Source organism: Sciurus carolinensis, chromosome 3 (genome assembly GCF_902686445.1).
Source record: "Sciurus carolinensis chromosome 3, mSciCar1.2, whole genome shotgun sequence".
Taxonomy (NCBI): Eukaryota; Metazoa; Chordata; class Mammalia; order Rodentia; family Sciuridae; genus Sciurus; species Sciurus carolinensis.
In genome coordinates, this window is record NC_062215.1 from 115,849,463 (window position 1) to 115,873,551 (window position 24,089).

Genomic DNA, 24,089 nt, shown 5'->3' on the forward strand with positions numbered 1-24,089 from the left:
ACACATGCTTATTTTGTATACTTCAAAAAAATAAATACAGTGTGTTTGGGAGAAAGTGAGAGACTTAAATGGAGTGGACCCCAGGCGGGTGGAAAAAAAGAGAGTTCAAAGCAGACTGACTATAGGAGTAAAATAAATGGACTTGGGTCAAAAAGATATTCAGTGCTTTTTCAAATTGGTATTTAAGTCTGGAAATCTTAATGCAAAGTCACTAGCGTCAAAAGGATTGATTCTCTGATATTTAGGCAGCGATCAAAACAATTTTAGAACAAAATGTTGAGAAAAAGACAAGAAGTAAAGTCCAGAGCCACAGCATTTTGGGAACATTTCTATGAAGACTCAGCAGAAAAATTTTGAAAGTTTTGGAGTCTCCTGACAGATTTTTCTCCAGCAAAAATAGAGAGAAAAGAAGGAGCATGTAAATCAGGAAATGAAAAACAGGCAGAACTGTAATGATGGGTATATAATTTGAGGTACTCAATATTCCAATTTGGAGGAAATACATAATAAGCAAAAGCTGAGACGGTAGGTGAAAGAAAAATCCATTAATCAAGTCAATCAAGTGCTATTCATATTTTAAAACAACACCTCCAGCCTACTTTTTGCCATTAAATTCTTGATTTCTCATTAAGTACTTAATGCAGTTCTTCAAGTGGTCTTCTTGGGCCCAGATCACAGCCTCAAAAGATTTGGAAGTACAAAAAAAAGTCAATAATATCCTGGGGTAGATATTTGCTTCAGCCATATTTCAGAAGCAAATACAGACAACATTGACTTTCTGTGGCATTATATATGATTTTTCAGTTCTCTGGTGATACAGAATAGAGAGTTGCTAATTTAAAGTTTAAGCATTCATAAGGGAGGTGAGACTCTATGAACAATCCTTATAGAAAATGTAATCCATCTAAACACTATTATCTCAGAGTAGTACTCTTAACTTTTTAACACCTTCAGAAATAAATCTCTTAAAGACATTCGGAATTTTTAAAAAATATATGTAATCATAAATATATTCTACTTTAAAGGAGTTATAAAATTTCAAAGGTCTTAATTGGAATTGATATTTTAAAAAGGGTTTACTACAATTCCCTTCAGTATGGACTCTCATTGTTTGAATTTATCAAAAACTTTTAAAATTTATTCTGAACTTCATGTAAATTCTTATATGTCCCCTAAATTTAGTCCCATAATCCTCATGTTGGAGATTTAGCACACAAAGATATAGGGGACCAGATGCCCTGGGTTTAATTTATAGGCACCATTACTTTTAGTTGTGTGAATTTGGACAAGCTGTTGTACCTTTTCTGTACCTCACTTTCTTATCGATAAGATGGGGATAATAGGACTCATCAACACAGGAGACTGCTGGGAGGATAAAATGAGAGATTACTGCACAAATACCCCACATTAATATAGGGCCTAACATATGGCCTACACTCTGAAAAGCTCTTTGGTTGCTATTCCTGGAATTTAACTATTTTATTATTATCTGACAATTTACATATGTATGCTCTTTTCTCTAAGTAAACTGAAATCAAGGGCTAGTTTCTACTTCACAGGCTCCTTTACAGCAAAGAGGGACATATTTTCCATAGTAGGTATTCATTGGATAGTTCTTTGATTCAATGACAAATTACACTAGAAAGCAAAGATAAGTTTCACTAAGAAAACTGTCCCATATCTTCTGTCAAGTGTCATGAAGAATTATAAAATACTCAGATCCTTTGACTAAGCATTCCTATTTCTCCCAACTTACTATCTAATGGTATAATGCAAAAGAAAAAACGTGATATAAGCTTGAGGATATTACTCACTGTAGTGTAATATACAGTAATGCTACGGTGTGAAGAAAAGACAAATGTTTAGTAACATCTGTCCATCACTGTCATGGAAAAAAAAGTTTTGAAGGTAAAATAAATTTCTAATAATAAAGTTATATGAAAATGTCAGCTTTTAAAATCAGATTTATGACATGGATAAGATAAACATTATACATTTATTTAGACATCATTACAGAAGAAATGAAAAGGTTAAAACGATTCAAACAGATTATATGTTTTTCATTCTTATTTCCTTTAATTTTTAAAATTTGTTTGTGTGGTTAAACAAAAATAGTACCTTCAACTGAAGGCTTACTAAAAGTAAACTTACCATGTCCCTATTTTTCTTACTACTTGGAAAATCAACCCAAATAAAAGTCATTTGAGAGAAAACATTCAAGAAACCAAAGGATAAGATTTCTAGGATCAAGTTTGTTGTTGTTCTTGTTCTAAAGGTAAAACATATGCAGGTGAGTAGAACTTAATCAGTCATCTCTTGAAACCCAGGGACTGTAGTCCAACTAGACAAAATAAGGAAGAAACCAGAACAGAACCAGCCCTAAATAAACCAGTGGATCAAGATTAAGTCTCAAACTAACCTAGGCAAGGGTATTAGAGATGAAAATCAGAGCTCTCTAACATATATTCTGATCCTGGGGACTTGAATTATAAAACTCCAACATTTGGGGTATAGATTTCACATCCAGTCAAAAATCTCTGGTGTTAAATAACTTTTCTGCCTAAATATTCATGTATCTTGAGAATACAATGCCAATTTACTCAAAATATTTAATTTTGAAAATATGAAAACATTTAGAATTGTGTGTAGAAATGGTAAAATAAACCAAGTAAATAATTTTATTTTTATTTCACTCATTGCCATGTCTGAAAATGTCTGAAATCTAGATATATTTTACAACTGATGGAATGTAAATAAGGATTTTTTTCTTTTCTCATACATAAAAAGTATCGGTATATATAATGATAGTGCTTTGGATTTTATAGAAGAGTATTATTCCCATTTTAGAGATAAGAAAACAACTAATTAGTGCATGAGCTGGCATTAGACCTTCAAAATTTTGGCTCCAAACCTGGGCTCATTCAGAGGTAAATTCTGTAGTCACTGAGATAATCTGTTTGATACTTAAAATACTTTTTATTTTGAAAATTTAGCAAATTAGGGTATTTGTTAGATTACCCTTGTGATTCCAATTTAAAATGGGCAATTTAGTACCCGACTTAAAATTTCAAGTGGAAATGCATTAAAGAATTGTGTTAATTTTAAAAATAATATCAGAACATTTTTAAAAGGCAATGGATGAAGATATAGCTTGGTGGTAAAATGTTTGTCTAGTGTTCATGAGGCCTTCAGTTAAATATTGATACTGAGAAAAATAATATAGGATGATAGGATGTATTGACTATTTTGTGATTTAACTACTGATTTACCATTTTTTGTCAACTGATATGTACTTATATTAACTCATTGATTCTTCAAAACAACCGTAGTAGTTATATGCTAGTTCTGTACTTCCCCAGTTCTAAGCAACACAGTTAGATACTTCTTAAAATCAATGGCATGTTAGTTTAATTGACTGTGGGTTTTGTTGTTTTTTTTGTTTTTTTTTTTTTAGTGATTGAATACATGTTATAATAATGACATGTGTTATAATAAATTTGATGAGTATAGTATTATCCCCATTCTACCAATAGAAACTGAGGCAAAGAGATGAAGTAACTTGCCCAAATTACATAACTGGTTAGAACCAAAACAGGGATTTAAATCAAGGCCACCTGCCTCCAGGTTCACATCTGTGCTCCTAACCACTATGCCTTAAAATAAAAGCAACACATTGAGAACTAGAAAGTTATGAATAATATCATTTCATACATTTCTGCACTCCAAAATATTGGAATATGGACATGCTTGGATTATACTTTCATTCATTATACACACCATCCAAACTATTATATTCAAGTTCCTGGATGGCATGGAGAAAGCGCAATATAACCAAGTAGACTTTGTATACCAACACGTGGATTTACTTAGGAAAACAATCTAATTTGCATGTACTTGCTTACCATCTACACTAGCATCATCCACCAAAATGATTTCCTTCAGCAGAATTGCAGGTGAAGAATAGAGCACACTGTGGACAGTTCGAAGCAGCGTGGACCATGCTTCATTATGAAAAACTATTATGACACTGGTGGTAGGCAGAGGAGGGCAGCGCTTAAACTTTTGTTCAATACATCTAGAAGAAGCCAAAAAAGTAGAGGAGCAAAGAAGACTTGTATTAGTTTATTTCACTGCTAAGTTTATCATTATTTAATCTTCACCATAAAAAATGAGAGTAAATATTCTCTATGGAAGATAATCTTAATGCTATATAAGTGTAATGGATAAATACAAAATTTACAAGCAGATTATTCACCCAGAGATCATGTCCACTGATATAAACTACAACTTGTTATCATGTGTTTTCTTGATAGTATAATTTTTAAAAACAAATAGCATTTTATATAAAAAATAATCTATAAAAGAAACAACATGCAAAATGGAAAATCCTGGTAACTGCTGAGTGGAAAACAAATTTCTCTTTTCTTGCAGAAATCATTCATTTTTCTTATTTGCAACTCAATTGAATGCTCATCTTTGTAGAAGTTATTAGATACTACGATAAATATGTAATGTGTGTTTCCTATTTATCAAGTTTATTTAATCAATTTAATTTAATCAATATATTAAATCAGAGGGGGAAAACAGCCTACCACAAACTTAACATCTTAAGTAAATCATCATCAGACATATGCTTCTTTCTCACGTTTTAGAGATTTTGCTCCAATAATGTACTCTACTTTTGCAATTTAAAAATTTCTTTTCACAGGACATATTTAGAAGTTTAAAGTAAAGTCTAGTGCTTCTGTCACTGTCTACAATGTTAATTGGCATAGGAAGAGAAATCCTAAGTACTATTGACCAATTAGTGGTGCTATCCACTAGCTAACGACATCAGTTACATATGGCTTTTGAATTCATTTTAATAACAATGTTTTCCTCAGAAAAAATAATCTTTATTTAAGTCACTGGGTGTTGGTAGCTATGTTTTACCAATAAAGAAACTGAGGCAAAGAGATGAAGTAACTTGCTCAAATTACATAGCAGGTTAGAACCAAAACAGGGATTTAAATCAAGGCCACCTGCCTCTAGGTGGGAGTGGGGATGATCGAAGTGCCTGGCTCACTGAAGTGAGGTGAGATTAAAGTGAATGACATACAGGAGGAGGACTTCGAAACACAGGCACATAAAACAAACCATGTGTGGACTGTGGAAAAGATATACAAAGCAACCACATCTTTAAGGTCACTTAAATACCAAATGTGGTGGTACAATTTTGGACAACAGACTATAAAATCCTCCTACCCAGTCAGTCCTCCCGCGCTATAAATATAGTGCTTCTCGAACCCAAAGATAAGGAAGTAAATCATTCACTCTTGGAGATAAGAGCCCAACACACTTCATTGCTTTCCAGGGCCCAGTGGGGCATGGGAGACACTGTAGCACCCAACCTGATAGTGGAGGCCACCCTAAAAGGATGCACAAATTCTTTCCTTCATGACTTTATAACTGTTATACCTCAGAGGGAATGTCTTTAGGATCCTTTTCAAAGAGCAGGTCTGTAGAGTGGAATATTTATAGTGATAAGGATGGAATTAGATTGGGAGTGAAATATGGAGAGAAGGTGTCAATAGCACTGAGGAGGAAAAGGAGAGAGTGTTGTGGAATGAAAGTGATTCTGCTCTTTAGAGTCACCATGATTTCAGAGCACCACACAAGCGCCTGGTCAGAATGAATGTGGTCAGAAGCACCCCATTCTTCCTCATTTGATAGAATAAAAGCAAGCTATTTATTCTTAATTGGATTTAAATAAACTACCAATTGAAAATAAAGTTCAAATGCAAACTATATATTCACTTGAACAATAATTACACAAAATAAACTACTAAATATAAGCTCATATTTTAACACATAAAGGTTTATAAACCAACATAAACAATAAGCAAAAATGCTGAAAAACTCCATGGAGTAGTATTTTCTTTCTTAAGGAGGTATAAGGAAAAGAAGCACTTCAGGATTTATTGTCTTATAAGCACTTTAGAGAGAGAGTGGAATTGGGGATTACATTTTTTTCCTACCTTTATTTGCCATGTAGTTAGTTAATACAATATTTATCAAGTACTGAAGGTATAGAGTATAAAAGTGCACAAACATTCACACTAACACAATGTTATTACTTAATCTTACAAAGGATTTCCTTCAGTTTAAGATAGGATTTATTTGCTTAATTGATAACTACTAATATTAGAAGTTAAAAAATGATAAGGCAGGGCTACCACAGTAAAGTATCATGTTTTACCATTAATGCAAATGATAAAATTCCACAGTGGGATTTTACCAACTCTATGAAGTTTGAAATAATTAATGTTAGATCCATCCTTTAAAGTCATTTCACATTATTTAAAATGGTGCAATTAAGATAATTTGTCAAAGTGACTACATATTTCCAGTCAACCATTAGAAAAATTGAGCACATAGAAACTTGCTTAAATTAGTCACATGATCATCTGCATTAAGTAGATTACAAGTATATGTCTAATGAGCATGGAAAATATCTTCCTTGTTGATATAGGTGACCTTCAAATTAAGGAACAATCCAAGAGGCTCAAGAGAATGAGGCAGTAGGATCACTAGTTCAAAGCCAGCCTCATCAAGGGCAGGCACTAAGCAACTCAGTGAGATCCTGTGTTTAAATAAAAACACAAAATAAGGCTGGAGATGTGGCTCAGTGGTTGAGTACTCCTGAATTCAATCCCCAGCATTAGAAAAAAGAAACAAATCTCCACTGCGACCACAAAATCTTGTCCAATGTAATAAACAAGTCTTTACATATAAACAAAAAATAAATGCTGTTAATGTGCTTAGTTGTTTTTTATTTACTTAACCATTAACATTGCCAAACATTGTAGCCTCTTAAGACTATAATAAAAAAGCTCATCTTGAGATGATATTGTCATTTCAAAGAACAAAAATCATGTTTATTGATTTTTGTTGTGGACTGCTTTTTCAGTCAAGAACACTCCCCAAATCAGTAAATACTGCATTTGAGTCTATTAAGAAAGGAACTGTGTATGTCATAACTTAATATTTCATAAACATTTGTTTCTTTACACATTCATCTAAAATGAACCATTTAACTTTAGATCACACAGATTACAGCAGAGTGATAGAAATCTAATCTGTACAAACTCAATATTAAGGGACTCACATAGTCGAAGCACGTAATCAAAATTACAAATCTAGAAAAACCTGAGTGAAGTAATAATAAACCAGCTGACCACAAAAGTCCTTTTTCTTCAGGTTCACAACCAAAAATAATCTGTTATAATAGGAAAGCAAAATAGGTGGGTGTTGCTTGCTTGCTATTTGTTGATTATGTACTTCAAAAATTCATTTTAGCCTTTGCAATTCAAAATCCCATTTGAAGATTACCTCACTGATAACAAAACTAAGGACACAGAGAAAGCACACTAGGTCCCAGAGAGAAATTTTAATTAAAATAGCCTACATTTGAGGCAAACATATAAACAAAGTGACCCGAATGAGTGTTGCCCATTTGGTATCTAAAGGGAAACAACCCTATAGATATGGGAAATTAACAGAATTATGGACAAAAGAATCTTACTAATAATTGTTACAATAGCTTCATTAAGAGAAAGCTTACAAAAAATAGGGCATTCGAAAACATGGTTACTCACTCAAAGCAGCACAAAGTCTAAGATTTAGTTAAAAATCCATAAAACATTATCTAGTAGCTATAAAATCTTGGCACATTTTAAAACATTTCTTTTGTATAGCAACACACAGAGAAGTGAACAAACCTTCTCAACCTCCTACATTTTCTATAAAAACTGTCCAATATTTCCTTCTAAATAGATAGGGAAATCACAGCATTTAAGAATAAAAGATCTCCTTGTGTATAGAAGTCAGATCTAGAATTCTGCTTTCTAAATTTAAAAGCTAATAACTTTTCACGTCTGTATCACCAGGCTGATGTATGGGTAGTAACCTTAATCATTATAAGCAAAAAATAAAAGATTAAAACAACAATATTTGCTGATATTCTGCCTCAGAGTGGCTAAGAATAAGCAACTGCCTTAGCTAATGCCTCTCCCCTTCAAACCCTGGTAATAACCAATAAATAATAAATAGTCTTCAACATACTCAGGAGGTCGAGTGTCGGGTCCAAGATCTCGGTGTAAAGAAATCCTGTCACTTGCAAAAGCATTAAAACAGTGTTTTACTTCCCCACGTTCTTTTTCCTTTTGCTCTTCAATACTTAAATTGGTTGTCTTGAATGCTCTGCCAGAAGCACCAGGTGCATTAGAATCCTGTGGTGGGCGGTCAAGAATGGGTTTCAATTCTGCTGCTGTATAATATCCTTGCAAACAGGGTCTTTCACCAACATCAATGCTTGCCTGACAGGTGCTCCTATTTGCATTTTTGGCATTGCATCTTTAATATTGTTTACAGCTTCTAGCATTAAATCAAACATCTTGTTTTTGTTTTTCATATTTCTTTCCATCCTTGATTCTTCTTTGGAATATTGAACACTTACTTCTCTTTGCATTAAAATCAAAACTATTATAAGAAAAAATTACTACACCAAGCTTCCAGAACTTTTTATGGTAATGTCTTTTAATATGTAATTTACTAATCGTTTTAGGTGAGCCATTCTGACATTAAATGCTTGTTACTTGACAAATAATAGTTATTGTTTCCTCTGTTACTTCTATTTTTTATCATAGATTTGCTGGCAAGAAGGTCTCTTTAAATGGTAAAACCTATAAATAGAAATGATAAATGTATTAGTAGCTATTCATTCCTATAGGCATAGTATAATTTATTCATTCAAACAACAACTGAACAGAAGCTACAAACAAAGTACACTCTGGTTAACAAAGAGACAAAGATATTCTGCCCTCAAGAAAATTATACTTTGGAAAAAAGATTGTTGTAATCAGCTACAATTGGAGTTGCAAAATATTTTAAAAAGTGAATTTCTCTTGAAAAAATCATATTTTTGTTAACTCTGGTAATATTTACCATATTATTTGCATAAAATTATTCTTACAAATATATTTTGAGTTTTATTTTAAAAGAATGTATTAAGTTGATAACCAAGACATCAAAGAACTTCATTAAAGGAATTCTAACAAGGGGAGAATCCACAGAAAAGCAAGGTAATACTGACAGCTCTTAAGAGGCATCTACCTCTAATGGTTTCATTTTATACAGCTTGCCCTTAACTTGTGAACCACTACCCCAGCTAGCCAAGGTAATACAGCAGCTTCGCCAATAAGTACTCTGGCATTCTCCAGATTTGTTCACCTGATAATACTTGTGAATCTTGACATACCCCATAAAGATAAGAAAATCAAGAGCATTTAATTTCATTGTTACATAACAGCTATTTTCAATACCTCATACAAATACAAAATTAATAGCAAAAAGAAAATGCATTAACTTTACTTGAAGGTCTCCAGGATTCAAAAGGTAGAATATGAATTGATGGAATGTACCTGCAGTTGACCATAAAAACATCAAGTCAAGTTTCCTAAACTCTAGTGTGAACCACCACAAGCAAAAGAAAGAGGAAGAAAAGGACACTGATGACAGCCTGGAATCATAGTGAAGGTCGATTTTCCTCATGATAGTGAAAAAATATGTAATATGAAGGAATTTCAATCACTTGCATACTATATGCACCATTATAGCCAATAAGGTTATTTTCAGAAGAAAGGGGAGGGAAAATATCTGTTGTCCCTAAAATCTAAATATACTTCAAAGGAAATGCCCTTTATAGCAGTGAAAACTACCTTTGACACTATTTGGTTTCTTTCCTAAAGTTATAACTAAATTTAAAATAAGAAAACCAAGTTCTATGATGAATTCTCTGTCCTTGTGCAAGAAATTTTAAGCTGAATAAACAAAACAGGCAGAACTAAGTTCTAATTGAACTGCTCTATGTTCTTTTCAGTATGGAATTAAAACTTTGGTTTATAAAGATACCTGAATTTTGATGTATTTTGCTTGTAAAAGTTATATGTCAATGTTTCTGAGCTTTGATTGCTTTTAATAACTTTATTTGAAGAATAAAGTGACCTGTAAAGTTTTTTTCCCCCTATATTTGAAAACTTCATATAAGGAGTTGCAGAACCACACAATTACATTTGTGTAACTTCTTAAGAGTCAAATATTGTTCTAGGGTGTAGCTACAAAAGTAAAGATAGGCAATACCTTCAAGAAGCAGAGACTAGTATGAAATATACAGCAAGTCAATGGGCAATCACAAAGCAGGGGTATACATGCTGTAAACAGAGACACTGAAAGTAACACAGAGGGTTGAGAAATGTTATGGAAAATTTCCCAGGAATGATAATGTTGAATAGACTTTTGAAAGGTAAATGAATTTTAGGCAAGTGAACAGAAAGAAGAAGCAAGAAGGAATGGAAGACGTAAAGTCACAGAAATGAGAAAAGACGTGGACAGCCTTTAATTTAGCAGTGGTGGAAATCAGAGGTGGGGGATGGCAGGAGATGAGGTTCAGAGGTCAGTTAAAGACCAGTTCATGAAGACCCTTGAACATCTTCCAGTGAATCTGGAATGTGCCATGTTTTTTTTTTTTTTTAAATGGATGGAATAAAAATAATTGAATGATTTGAAGAAAAGACCATAATAAAATTTATACTTTAGAAAAATTATAAAAATTTTCAGTCTTAGTAAAGGTGATATTGGAGAGATAATGAGCACCAGAAGAAGGTGGAAAGGAATGATTCAAGAAAGAACAGGAAATGAAATTAAATCATGGGACTTGGTAAGAGAAAGGGAAGAAGAGGAGATGGATGGGTAAAGTGACAAAATTAACAAATGCAGGACTTGCTCAAAATCTGCCCTCAGGAGTCCCAGGAGAAGACATTTATGGAGAGGGCAGAGAACTCTGGAACTAGCTAGGTGTTGAGCAAAACTGCTAGCTGCTGGCATCGATAGACTGTCCTTCGCTTGAGTTAAGAGCACTTTTCTTGTGCAGATGGGAATAAGATGGCTCTGACTTTCTGGAATGAAGGTTAGGCAGCCAGCTCCCTGGACACCCAATCTAGTGGAACTGCCAGTGTGCACATGTGTAGGTCTGGGAAGAGTGTTTGGCAAACAGTGACATGGGCTGCAGAGCAGGTCCATAATGTCAGTGGCTTCAGAACACACTACCACTGCCCAAGTCCAGCTGTGGGGAAAGTCCAGGGGTGAGGCTTGCCAACTTCAGAAAGAGCTGTGTCCTATAGGTACTCAGCACTGGAGAACACCATGTGAAGACCTGAACAAGGGAGGAAAACTATGCCCAGAAAGAGCCTGACAAGTGAGTATCCCTGAAATTAGGAAGAAAATCCCCTTTTGCCTTCAGTGTACCTACAGTATCCTCTGCTGACAGAATTTAACATTGTGCCAGTTATAATAGGAAAAATATTTACAAGGTCCAGCAACTTGAAGACAGAAACAACAGATTGATAAGCAGCATAATCTACCCTTTTAACTACTCAGCTTCTTTGATCCACCAAGGAGTTCAATGTTGTTTGTTTTGGATTAGGAACCCAGGAGTAGTACCAGTCAGGACACATTAGAGAAGTCAAATGTTGCTGAGCACATGCACACAAAGCCTCATTCCTGCCACCAAGGCCACTGTGCATAGACCCAATGAACACACATTCAGGTAGCGGGGACAGGACACTGACCAACATCCATAGAGTGTACCATTTTGTCTACTTGATTAAGAGCATTCTCTGCAATAGAAATCCTTTGGTGGACATTGAGCTAGGGACAAATTTTTTCAGGGTCTTCACATTTTGAATGACCAAACCGCCTAACCTCAAACTTCCTTGTTACTCATCTTCTGGTCAAGGAACAGACCATATAAACCAGTAGCAACTGCCAATCAACCAATACTGATTGATACTTTGGGTCATCTCTCATTTCAGACAAGTGGACAAATATATGTACTATTCAAATTTCTGTCTATTGAAGGAATTTTCTTTCTCTACTGCCCTTCACAATTGCCCACGCATAGGACTATAAATATACAGTTCTGCAGCTCTCCACTCCTGGGCAATATCAAAATATTATGTAGACTCATCTGTAAATCAGGCTTGAGTTTTTTTTCCCTCTATCAAGGAGTTTAAGTAAATACCCAAGAAGCCATGTACATGAGTCAAAGGAAACAAGGTCCTAAAGTTTGGATAGATATCCCCCAAAGGTCCTGTTTGTTAAAGACAGTCCACATATGATTGCACTATTCAGAGGAGGTAGAACATTTAAGAGGTATGACTTAGAGGGAAGTCTCTGGACACTGGGGGCATGACCTTGAGGGACCTCAGCTTCTTCCTCTTTCTCTCTCATGCCCAGTCACGAGTAGAACAGTTTCACCATACATGCCCCATGAAGTGCTGCCTTGACACAGACCCAAAAGCAATGGAGCCAACCAAACATGGACTGAAATCTCCCAAACTGTGGGTAAACTAAACCTTTTCTCTTTTCAAGATAATTATCTTAGGTATTTGTCATACTAACCTAAGATAATTATCTTAGGTATTTGTCATAGCATAGTGGGCATTTGCTGACTAACACACACAGCAATACAACAGGAAGTTGTTATTGAAGGATCTGGAGTCACTTGGACATTCACTTGACATACATTTTCCAGATCTTCCCAGGCTCTATCTCATATACCATTTCCACCTGTTGATATATAGCTGCTGTCCATGGATAACCTACATCTAAGTAGGTCAGACAACACCCAGTTAACATAGTTAAACATTTATTATACCTAGTAGTAAGCCAGAAGCTGTTTGTCAAAGGGTAAACGTTTATCTGGAGATGAAATATATTTATTTCAAAATCCTAGAGATGTGTATTATGATGCTGGTCTTAGTGCTTTCCAGAGCCTCCATTCCACCCAACACGACTATCTGCAGCAGACACTAAGAGAATCATTTAATTTGTTAGCCTCAAAAGCTAAAGTGGTAGTATAGCTTGCACTGTGTCCTGAATTTTCTGCATAGCTTTCTTTTGCTCTGATCATCATTTAAAACTGGCAACCTCATAAGTTTCTCTGTAGGTATGGGTGGAAGTAACATATTCAAATGTGATCTATGCTCTTTCCAAAATCCATAAAAGACCTGTCAAGTATAGTGACCACTGAATGCCTAGAAATTTGGTGACATGCTATGCCTCTGAATTTTTGTGGAGATAATCTGTCATCCTCTAGTTCTCAGTTGCTTTATCTGATAGACTCTGCTCATCAGATCCATTCAATATGATATCATTCACATAGTTAACCAGTGTGAAAATTGGTGGGATATTAGGGTGATTATGATTTTGAGAACTAGAGAACTGACCTAGACCTCAGGCAAGCCTGTGAAGGTGTACAAATTGCTTTTGGTGGTCCTTATAAGTTGGCATAGAGAAAAAGGTTATTACTCAAATCTATTGTTACATACCAATGCCAGGGGTTGTGTGATTTGATAAAGGCACTACATTTAGGTTGGCAGACACATTTGGAGTCACTTTATGATAGTTTACATTTTCTAAGAGCCACCAAACTTCTGTGCCAGCCAAATGGAAATGTAATAGATATCACAAAGCAGATTTCATATGACTGATGGTAGCATCAATCTAAACAATTTCCTTAGGGTTATGGTATTACTTCTAATTTATTATTTTAAAAATGAGAGCAGGCTCTAAGGTCCTCATTTCAATTATATAGAGATGTTGCCAGTTATCTAGTAAGTTCCATTGAGGAACTAAGGAAATAAGCATAGGGTGGATTTGCTGACTACCCGGGCCCACTGTGAATCCAAATCCATCTATTAGTTGACTGCTGTAGGTTTCCACTTTGGTATTTTGGTTCCCTAGGAATTGATATTAAAGGTCTGAGTATTTCCTTTTCTCCAAAGCATAGTTGCTAGTGTTGCTGTTGGTCCATTAGGAGAAGAGCTCTGGGTCTATGAATTGTCATAGATCTGGAACTAGGTGAGACTGACTCTTAGCTATAACTTCAATTTTCTTTGAACAAGAATTTTCTTTCTTTTATATTCTCTCTCTCTCTCTTTCTCTCTCTCTCTCTCTCTCTCTCTCTCTCTCTCTGCAGCCAGGGATAGTAGAGTTTTTTTGCTGGTATATAGACAAGTGATACTGTAGTACTAGCTGCTTATTTTATCCATTAGCTGCCACTGGGATTCTGCCAAAGACATTATCAGCTACCAGAAACACCTGCAGGCAGTGCCCTCTGATAGTTCTATGTTCTTGCTTTACATTATAAAAGATGTACCTACTTTATCATTGATGGTTAAGTGCTTGCTGCCACTTGTCTTCTGCTACTATGGGATCCCATTATCTCCACTGAAATCAGGAAGGCAATCTCAACAACCTGCAAAGGAAAGCAACCACAATTTTTTTTTTTTTTAACGGATGCAAAGACTCCCTCACTAATGCATTTCTCAAAATCTTAGTGAAAGGTATGTCTACTGGTCCTTTTTTATGGAATGTAGTTTGAGGGTGGGCATTTGGGATACACTAAATAAATCCAATCAAACATTCCTTTTTGAAGAAATAAAAAACTCAGAAGTAGAAGACAATTTCTGTCTACCCAGTCACCCTTTGAAGCCCCAAGAATATTAAAATATGAGAAAGTGGAGGAGCAAAGGAGTAAGATTGCTTGCTCAATCATGCGCTTTCTATACAGTTTTACCCACCACTCATTTAGTAGGTACACATCCTGTACCTCTCAACTTCCAATATCTTATAGAAAAAGTGTCAATAAACATTCTATAAAGAGTCAGTCAGCAAATATTTTTTGCTTGCAGGCCATGTGTGTCTATTGCAACTTCTCAATTCTGTAGTTGTAGGGCAAAAAAGACAATATATAAATGAATGGTCATAGCTGTGTTCTAAATAAACTTTACTTACTAAAATAGGGCTTTTGAATTTGGCCCAAGGGCTGTAAGTTTCCCAATCACTGCTCTAGAAATTCTAAAACTTAAACTTTAACACTTCTAAAATTCCAATACCATTTCCCTATTACTGCTACCTCCCTAGATGTAAAACAATAAAAGTAAATACTGCACAAATCATCTACAACATCAAACTATTTTTATTAAACATAAAACAGTTGCCTACCTTTAAGCTTAGGCTATCAATGTGCCTAATTTGAAATATAAACTACCCCTCTACTTTTCCAACCACCCCTGAAATTCCTGCATTGCCCATTCTTCATGGTTAATGTATAAAAGCCAGTTGGAAAAAAACAGTCTCTGTCTAAAATTTAATTCTTCTTTCAACAGTTAACCTCAAGTAGAGTAATTTTCCTTAGAACCATGCAGAGTCAAATACCATAAACAGGGAGGCCTATTGCAAATATGCTGAATGCCAAGTTCTAAACAGTAAGGAAGGGGTACCTAATTCCACAGGATTTATACTTCTTTAGGCAAAGGGGAGGGGCCCTGATAGATTTTAAGGAAGGTGAAGACCCAAAGGGAAATTTAGAATGATTATCCTTGAAGCTGTATTGAATATGGATTTGGGTGTGGGATGCAGATAGGGGACTGGAGGCAATTAAAAGAGTATTAAAAGTAACCTGGGAAAGAGATGGGTAGAAGGGATATGGAGGTTTAGAAAAGGGATTTGGAAGGTAGAATTAGTTGAACTCAGAAAATCAATTAATGTGGAGGCTAGGGAGGTTGCTAGGTTATGATGTATGTACAGGAAGTGTTCTTGACTTGTTGAAAAGGACTTACTAATGCAGTGCTCTCTGTTCTGGAAGAGTGTCAGAGGGCAACAGTGAAAGAAAGACTTAAGTTGTTCTGAAAAATCTGAACTCTATGAATAGAGGATCCACTAAAATAAATTAGAAAGAAAAATGTGTGAAGGTAGGAAAAAGATTTTCATACGTTCAATATTTTGAATTTCTTAATTCCATAAACCATTTCTCAGGAAGTCAGTAGAAGATGCACTACATCTAGATGAAGGAATGATTAAATAAGAAGTCATAGTATCTATGGAATGAGAGTTCATCAGAGATGTCAGCAAAGGGAAATACCAAATAGAAGCTATGGAACAGGCCTAGAGAGCAGCAGTTCAAATTGGAACAAGAGAATGGAGAGCTTCAGGATGGGACTAACAAATCTGAAAGGTTAGACTATGTGGGAAGTGAAACTGAGATGTTAGACTATATAGAAATATATATGTCAATAAATTCGTGGAAAAATTAGGCAATTTATTTTTCTTAAATGAGTTAATTATTAACTTATGGTCGTATGTACCATATACCATAGTGCCAACTACCAGAGAGGCTAAGGCAGGAGGATCATTTGAGCCCCTGACTTTGAGCCTGGGCAACATAGTGAAACCAAATCTCCATAAAGACAAACAAACAAAATGCTTCAAGTAAATGATCATACTCACAATATACTTATTTGGCTCTGTGGCAAACAATATTTATGCAATCATAATAAATAAATACTAATATGCAAACCAAAGAATGTAAGAATTATATTGATTGAGAAAGAGAGGACAAAAGAGTGTAAAAGATATAAATATTTATCTACTAGAATGTGAAGTCAATGCCAAATATTGATGCATTGAGAAACAGCAATATAAGCACATTATTTCAAAAGGTAAATACTGGAAGAAACATCTAAAAGGGTGAGAGTGATTGCTTTTAGGCAATGTTACTGGGGAGATGGAAGAGAAGGAACTGAATTGTTGCTGTTGTAAATCTTTCAATAATCCTATTAAACTTTATTTACATTACTTTATTTACAAGTAGGATAGAAGTACAGGATTTTGAATCAGATTTGCTTGGATTTGAATCGTGGCTCTGAGATTTCACTTACCTCCTAGATGGAAGCAAATTATTTATTCTCTCAATTTCCTATCTCTAAAATAGGGAGAAAAATAGTACACACTTTGTAGAGTTGCTTTAAAGATCAGGTGCATTAACTCGTTTAATTTGCTTAAAATATGCCTGGCATAAAAGTGCACACAGTAAGTAGTAAACAAGAAACAATACTTATTATGGCGATAAACACTTGATAAAAATAGGCATTAATAATAAAAATATAATTTTTGAAAATATGGGCTATATATTAAAGTCTACCCCCATTGTGAAGAAATTTTAATTTTTAAAGGTTAAAAAGCAGCACTTTATTTCTTTATGCTATAGTCTACACTCTACTCCATGGTTGGGATTGGAGGCAGCAGGGAGAGACTGTGGAAAAATTCCAGTTATAATTAGTGCTAAAACAGAGGGAGATCAAATGGGAACATGAAGGGTGAGTATGAGCTGGATAGGCCAAAGGGGGAGGGAAGAATGTATTATAGGCTGGGAGAAGGATACCGCAAAGACCTGGAGGCAAGAGGAACACAGCAATAAAACCCAAACTGTTGGAGGCAGAGCACAGTAATGGGGAGAACCACGTGGGCTGGGCAGCAGTTGAACCATGCCCAACTTTATTCTCATGATCATATATTTTGAAAAATGTCACTCTGGATGTCAGTGGAAGGAATCACCTAGAAGAAGTCAGAAGGAGTTCTGATAGACAAATATTGCTACTGCAATAGTCTATGTAAGAGATGATGGTAGTGCTAGGAATGGAGGAGCAAAGTGGACAAATTTGAGAAACATTTATTTAGAAGGTAAAATTGGCAGAGAATGGCGAGGGACTAGTCAGGGATTTGAAAGACAGCTGACTTTAAGGAATCTTTTGCCCTGTTTTATTTTGGGGAGTTTGTTTTGGTTATTGTTGTTTTCTTTTGATTTAGTCTAATCAAATTCTTTAAGTTGCTTTCTTTTAGATCCTCACTATGAGTAATATTCTCAATTGTGGAATATACACATATAAACAAAACCTGCAAGCTACTCCGATCACAGAGTTGACATTTCACTTCTGACTGATAAAAACTAGGTCTTGGAATTTAACCAAAACACTCCAAAATAACATGGAATTCAGAGGAATGAGATGTGAATAAGAGCAATACAAATTAAATAGACTAAGTACAGAAAAACAAGTTTCCAGATGCCTCTCTCCTGTGACATTTTTTTTTTCATTGCTGAGGATAAAACCCAGGCCTTGTTCATGCCGTCAATTTTACTCTATTTCTTGCTCCACATTAGGCTTGAAGAAAACTTGCATGCTTTGCAAATAATCCGAAAGATGTGATGTGTGTGTGTATGTGTGTTTGTATGAAGACTTTCTCTACCCCCCCATATATATATACACCATATGCAAAATGCATGTGGAAGTATACACAGGACACATTGCCAGCTCAAGTGTACACAGAGGTGTAGGTGGGTTGTGCAATTTCCTAAAGGAGGCAAGACTTCAGTTGAGTCTTAAGGACCATTAAGAGTTATAGAGGTAAAGAAAAAAGGGAAGGTGCTCTCATCAGGGGAGAGTACGAAAGAAAAGCACAGGAAGAACAATGAACATTTGCTGTGACATAAAATTTTGTTTTACGAAGTATAAATCCATAAATAAATAAAGGTCAGATCCTATGGGACCACTTGAGAGCCACAGGTTCTGTCTGGTGAGTTATGGAAAGTTGCTGAATGACTACACTGAGGAGAGAACAGTTCTAGTTTACATTATGGTGTCCTAACCCTAGTTCTGAGTTGGGAAGACTCTGAATTGGGGAGAAGTATTACAGGAGTTTGTGATGGAGTGGGAAGGTGTAAAATTGAAAGGGATTCAGTGAGCTGATGTTTGCTATCTTAATCTGTTCAGGCTGACTAAAACAAAATACTGTACATTCTAATTCATAGATAGAAAGTTCCTGATCACAATCTTAAGCAGGGGGAGTCCAAAACCAAGGTACTAGCAGACTCAATGTCTGGTGAGGACACATTCCTCTTCGATGGCACCTCTCATTGAGCTCACATGGTAAAGCTAACAAACTCCCTGAAACCTCTTAAAAATATACTAATCCCATTTCCAGGGCAGAATTCTCACAACCTACCACCTACCAAAGGCTCTTGCCTCTGAACACCAACACACTGGGGGGAAAATTTCAACATACGAATTTTGGAGGGACACAAATATTCAGACCATAACCATTGTGTTAGTTAATAAAAGAGCATTAACATGACTGCTGAATTTCTGGCACAACACCTGGAGAGTAGTACAGATCCATAATCTATTCCACCAAATCCCTCGAGCCAAATGTGTTTCAAATTCCAGAATGTTTTAGATGCTAGAAAGGTGACACCATTCATGTACGCAATGTAACAGTGTGCTTCAGAAAGACCTGGGGCAGTATAATGCAATCAAACTCGTACTACAGTACCATGTGGGATAGATAATCTCCTGATAGTTCACTCTTGGTTTGCTCCAAATGAGCTGAAGCTCTGCTATCAAATAAGTCACATTAAATATTTTGAATTTTGGAGGCTGATTGGGATTGTGGACAGGACATGGTAAATAAACTAACATTTGTGGATAGAAATCATGAACTGAAACTGGTATGAGGTCCTGGTTTACAAGTATACAATCTCCAATTATTATTAAAGGTATCTAGCAAGCTATCATATAGATGAGCAAATTAGACATTTTGAAATTGAAACAAGTATAGGGAAAAGGTATACCTGGTGAAACAGTTTATTTAGTACTAGAAATATGAGCCCAATTCTGAGAATGACTTAAGGAGATTTAATCTAATTGTCCACAATCACTAATGACCTACAATTCAGGGTCCTACTTGTCTTTGCATTGCCATAAGTCAATGCACTTTGGTCTCTTGCCATTACTGGAATTGATTTGAATTCAATGTTGCCACTGACAGTACATTAATTATGATAAAATGACCTAAATTGTATAATATTAATTATTCTGAAAATGACTGATACATAATTGGACAGGTAATTGAAAACACCTTTATTCTCAGTCACTTTTAGCCCCATAAAAGATCTGTCATTCCAAATGTATTTTTATGCTTTATGGACCAGAGAACTGTAAGTATCTGAAGATGACCAACCACTTCCAAAATATTAATATAGTAACATTTTCTTTAGTAGAAAAATTCTTTCCACCAAGAATGTGAGGGGAGATTAAAATTGAAATCATTTATAAAAGGCTAATTATCCAGTCGGCGCTTCTAAGACTATATCATGGCAAATCTCTTAGGGATCTAATCTTTCAATCTAGCATTTTTTGGGGAGGGATGGGATTCCTATCATTTGCTTCTTATACCTATTTCATAATAAGAGATAAAGATGTAAAATACTAACAGAATTTAAACAAACTAATATACTGGGCTCTGTTTTTTCAGATTCCACCCAGAACTCTAAATCAACCATAAAACTTAGAATAAAGCTGGGCAGAATTATTTTTCTGTCTAAAACTTTCACTTGCTAATTGTTACCATCAATATTCTCTCAGAAAAACATTTCTAGTTTTTTTTTCTGTTCCCAAATACAATACTGCATGCTGAGAACCCATTTAAAATACAATAATGTTCAATGAGATTTCATGCAGTTCCTAATATTTGAGAGATTTAATCTAGCATCAAGATCCTAGAGTCTCAAGTCCTCCAAGAAATGTTTAATTAGGATTATTAGAATTACAGTTTGATTTTATGATAAACAGCTTGATTTTCATGAGAGAGAGAGAGAGAGAGAGTGTGAGTATGTGTGTGTGTGTGTGTGTGTGTGTGTGTGTGTGTGTGTGTGTAGGGAAACACTGATAGAAAAATGAGCCTTAAAAATGTCAATTAAACCAGATAGCACCATTTTCACATTATGTGATTCAGCCTACTAATTGTCATAAAACCAATCTAGTGTGTTGAGACCAATTTTTTTAAATAAAATAACAGGGAACATTCATGTTATAAAGTTAAGTATTGTTTTATGAAACTTGTTCCACTTATATATGCATACACTAAAGAGTGTATTCAGCTGAAGCATAAAATGCATTTTTTTAAGCTGGACCCTGTAGCTTTAAAACATGTTTTAAAAACACTGGTATTAAGCAGGTATGCTTAAAGCCAAAAATCTAGAGTAGTACAAATGGATGGAAGATACTGGGTCACTGCCTCATAAAATATGTTTCAAGCCAATATAATAAAAGATCAGAAGACTAAATAATGTTGTTCAAGTTGGCTCAAAAAATTAACTGTGGCTCTGAAATACCAAGAAAGGATTAAAAATCTCAATCCACATGGCATCTTCAATATACATGTGATCTATGATGAGAAAGAGCATGATGGCCTTGCTGAGCCTCCATGGAGCCAGGCATCACTTGGAGAAGTAAAAATTAGGGTAAATCAGAGCTGGACCAAGAACAATTGACTATTCTATAATTACAAAGACCTTATAAACTACATGAAAGGAAAAAAGATAAACATCTTATGATAAGTGACCATGTGGGTGGTGAAATGTAATGATCCAGGAGCCCTGAATCAAGCAACTGGAATAATAATGTTATCTCCAGCACACATTTTCAGGGTGAACTGAAGTGAGAATGCCTCTTTCAGCTTCAGATTATCACACACTGGATGGGTGGACTGGATATCCAAAGCAAGATGAGGAGCCTGAGAATGTAGGGCTAGAGGACATTCTACGTTTTTTTAAGGCATTATCTTAATGTAGAAAGGCATCCCTCCCCCTTCCCCACTCCATTTTAAAGACTTAAACAGAGGCACACTGTTACTCTAGCTCACAAGAACATATTATGTTACTCCTTAGAAATAAGAATAAAGACAATCTGACAACACCTGCCCTATAAACAATGAAGATTAGGTCAATATTCAAATTTTAATTCCTGCTCTAATATTTAAATAGTATTTAACACATTTATTTCTCTGTAAGAAAACAAGATCAAGAAGGCAGGTAAGGATCTTTTGAGAAAAGTAGGAAAGTCCTGGTTGAATTAGTAATTGTTATGCTGTGATTTTTTTTTTTTTTTTTTTTTTTTTTTTTTTTTTTTTTTAGTTTTTAATTGACCTTCTTTTAAAAACCATATGTATTGCCCAAGGCACTTTAAGTTAAATGTGCAATTAAATATATTTTAAAAACTAGCAAGGATAGAACTAAAGACCAAGGGAGTGGAAGTGACATTTGTTATTAGAAATTTCTATGTAAAAATGATGGTTAAAATAATATTGAAAGAAAGATGCTTGGTACAAATAAACTACTTGGATTTTTAAATTAACATGTAAGCTAGATTTCAGATATTAATAGTAAAATATAAATTTAATAACATCTAATTTCAGGGTGTGACTTTAACCTCATATATTTTAGTCAAAATCGCAAAGAAAAACTAATTCACTGAAAAAAGAAACAGATTTTCCCACAACCAGCCATTCTCAAATTCAAATGTAGTAACCTTCTGATTTTTAACAATAGAATTTGGATTTGTCTCCCATAACAAGCTATATTAACTTAATAACATGTAAAAATCAGAAAAATGGGTAACTTGATGGGGTTCCAAAAGCAGAAATAGTTACTTGATGAGTTTGTGAGAGAAGGAAATAAAAGTCTAAGGTAAGCGTGTTTCACCCTTAATTCTTAGGCTTCAGAAAAGCCTAATTAGGCAGGGCAGGAATTTGGGCCTGGCACACCCAGGTTGAGACGTGGCAGAATCCTGAAACAAAGTTTTTTTTGAACCTTTGAGTCATATGCCACAGGCAAATCATATCCGCGATATACAGGTCCTTAAGTCAACAGGTCCTCCAACGAGATGGTGTACGGTTGGTGTGTGGCAGCTGGATTTCCTCCTGCCACGAAGAAAAGGACTGAAGTCTTCCCGATCAAACAGGAAAGTGGGCGCAACTCTGGCTCGGAGAGTGCACCCGGAAAAGTGTAGAGCCGACACACAGTGAGAGGGATGTCCGTGTCCCGACCACAGAGCGCTTTCCAAACCAGTCGGAAACCATTTAAATGGCTGGGGCGGCCGCGGTTTTCAGCCTAGGACTGTCTAGGGTCCGGCTGGGAAAGTTGCCTAGCAAAGCGGTGCCCTTCCCTGTCGCGGATTTGGCCCTCTGGGGCACAAGGGAGGGAGGAGACAGGCAACCTGCAAACCCCAGCGTAAAGCCTGTTTCGCGCCTGGCACACCCGCTGCTGTCCCCTACTCCGAGACCCTTCCACGCACAAGCCCGGGGCCACAGGACTTTGGCCCCGGTCGAGCTCCGGCTGGAGACTCCCTAAGGGGATAGACAGGGGGCACCTAGAGCAAGAGAGGTGACCTGTCTTCCCCCATAATGCCACCTCCCCTCGGCCTCAGGCTCCCCTTTCGGCCTCTTCCGCGGGGCAACCGAAACCCTGCTCTCGAGACCTTCTCCAACCGGCCGCCGGGACCCGTAGCCCTCTACCCACCAAGTGAAGCTCCACGGACGTCCCACCATCCCCCGTCGCTGCCCAGGGACCACCGGTCCCCCGCTCTGGCCTCTGCGCTGGCCGGTCGGCTTACCTGGCGAGTAGGCAGGGCAGGGCGGCGGGAAGCGGCGGCCAGGCGGGTGCTAGACGTGGGCCGGGAGCCAGGTGCAGGTGGTGGCGGCGGCGACTCCGGTTGCTGTCGCTACAGTTGCCGCTCAGTCCAGCTCCTCCTCCGCCACCGCCTCCTGCCTTCCCGCTGGGCCTCCCGCGTTGCCAGGAGAGGCCGAACCGAGGCTCTGCTTCCTCTAGGAGTCTCCCAGGTGAGCTCCAGTCTGCGACGTCTGCAGGGGCGAGGCCCCTGTCCCGCGCCTGCGCGCCAGCCTTCTGCCCCGCCCAAGCCCTACCTGAGCGCTCCAGGTGAGGACCGAGGACCCGGCGCGCGGGGCGAGAGCGTCGTCCCAGTCAAACGCCGCAACCGCGCGGCTTCTCTCTCTCTCTCTGCAGTCCACGAGGCTGGTTCTCTGAAAGTCTTACCTACCAGGCGGTCTACAATTGAGAAATTCAGTACTGACCTGGTGGCAGTGGTCACCTTATAACCAGAACACAGTCTGGGTCCTAGGGAAACCGAATCTAGAGTCCCTCAGCACTTCCTTACTTTGGCTCGCCAAAATAAAGGGGTGCGGTACCCCCAGGTTGGAGCCCTTCATGAGGGCTCCAACTGGTGGCTCATGTGGTTTCCTCGGGCAGGGTTTAGCAGCTTCTGTCACCAGTTAGGCTGATGAGCTTCCTTTCCCAT

At 36.6% G+C, this 24,089-nt stretch overlaps 1 protein-coding gene across 1 annotated transcript in view; it reads right to left on the minus strand.

The window, feature by feature from the left end:
* Window positions 1-24,034, minus strand: part of Galnt3 (polypeptide N-acetylgalactosaminyltransferase 3) — a 39,394-nt gene extending 15,360 nt beyond the window's left edge. The window contains 7 exon segments of the mRNA XM_047546992.1: window positions 3,903-4,075; window positions 8,104-8,353; window positions 8,356-8,537; window positions 8,539-8,593; window positions 8,596-8,723; window positions 14,262-14,356; window positions 23,388-24,034. Coding sequence (XP_047402948.1) covers window positions 3,903-4,075; window positions 8,104-8,353; window positions 8,356-8,537; window positions 8,539-8,593; window positions 8,596-8,614 — 679 coding nt within the window. The 5' untranslated portion in view covers window positions 8,615-8,723; window positions 14,262-14,356; window positions 23,388-24,034.
* Window positions 24,035-24,089: the final 55 nt, after the last annotated feature.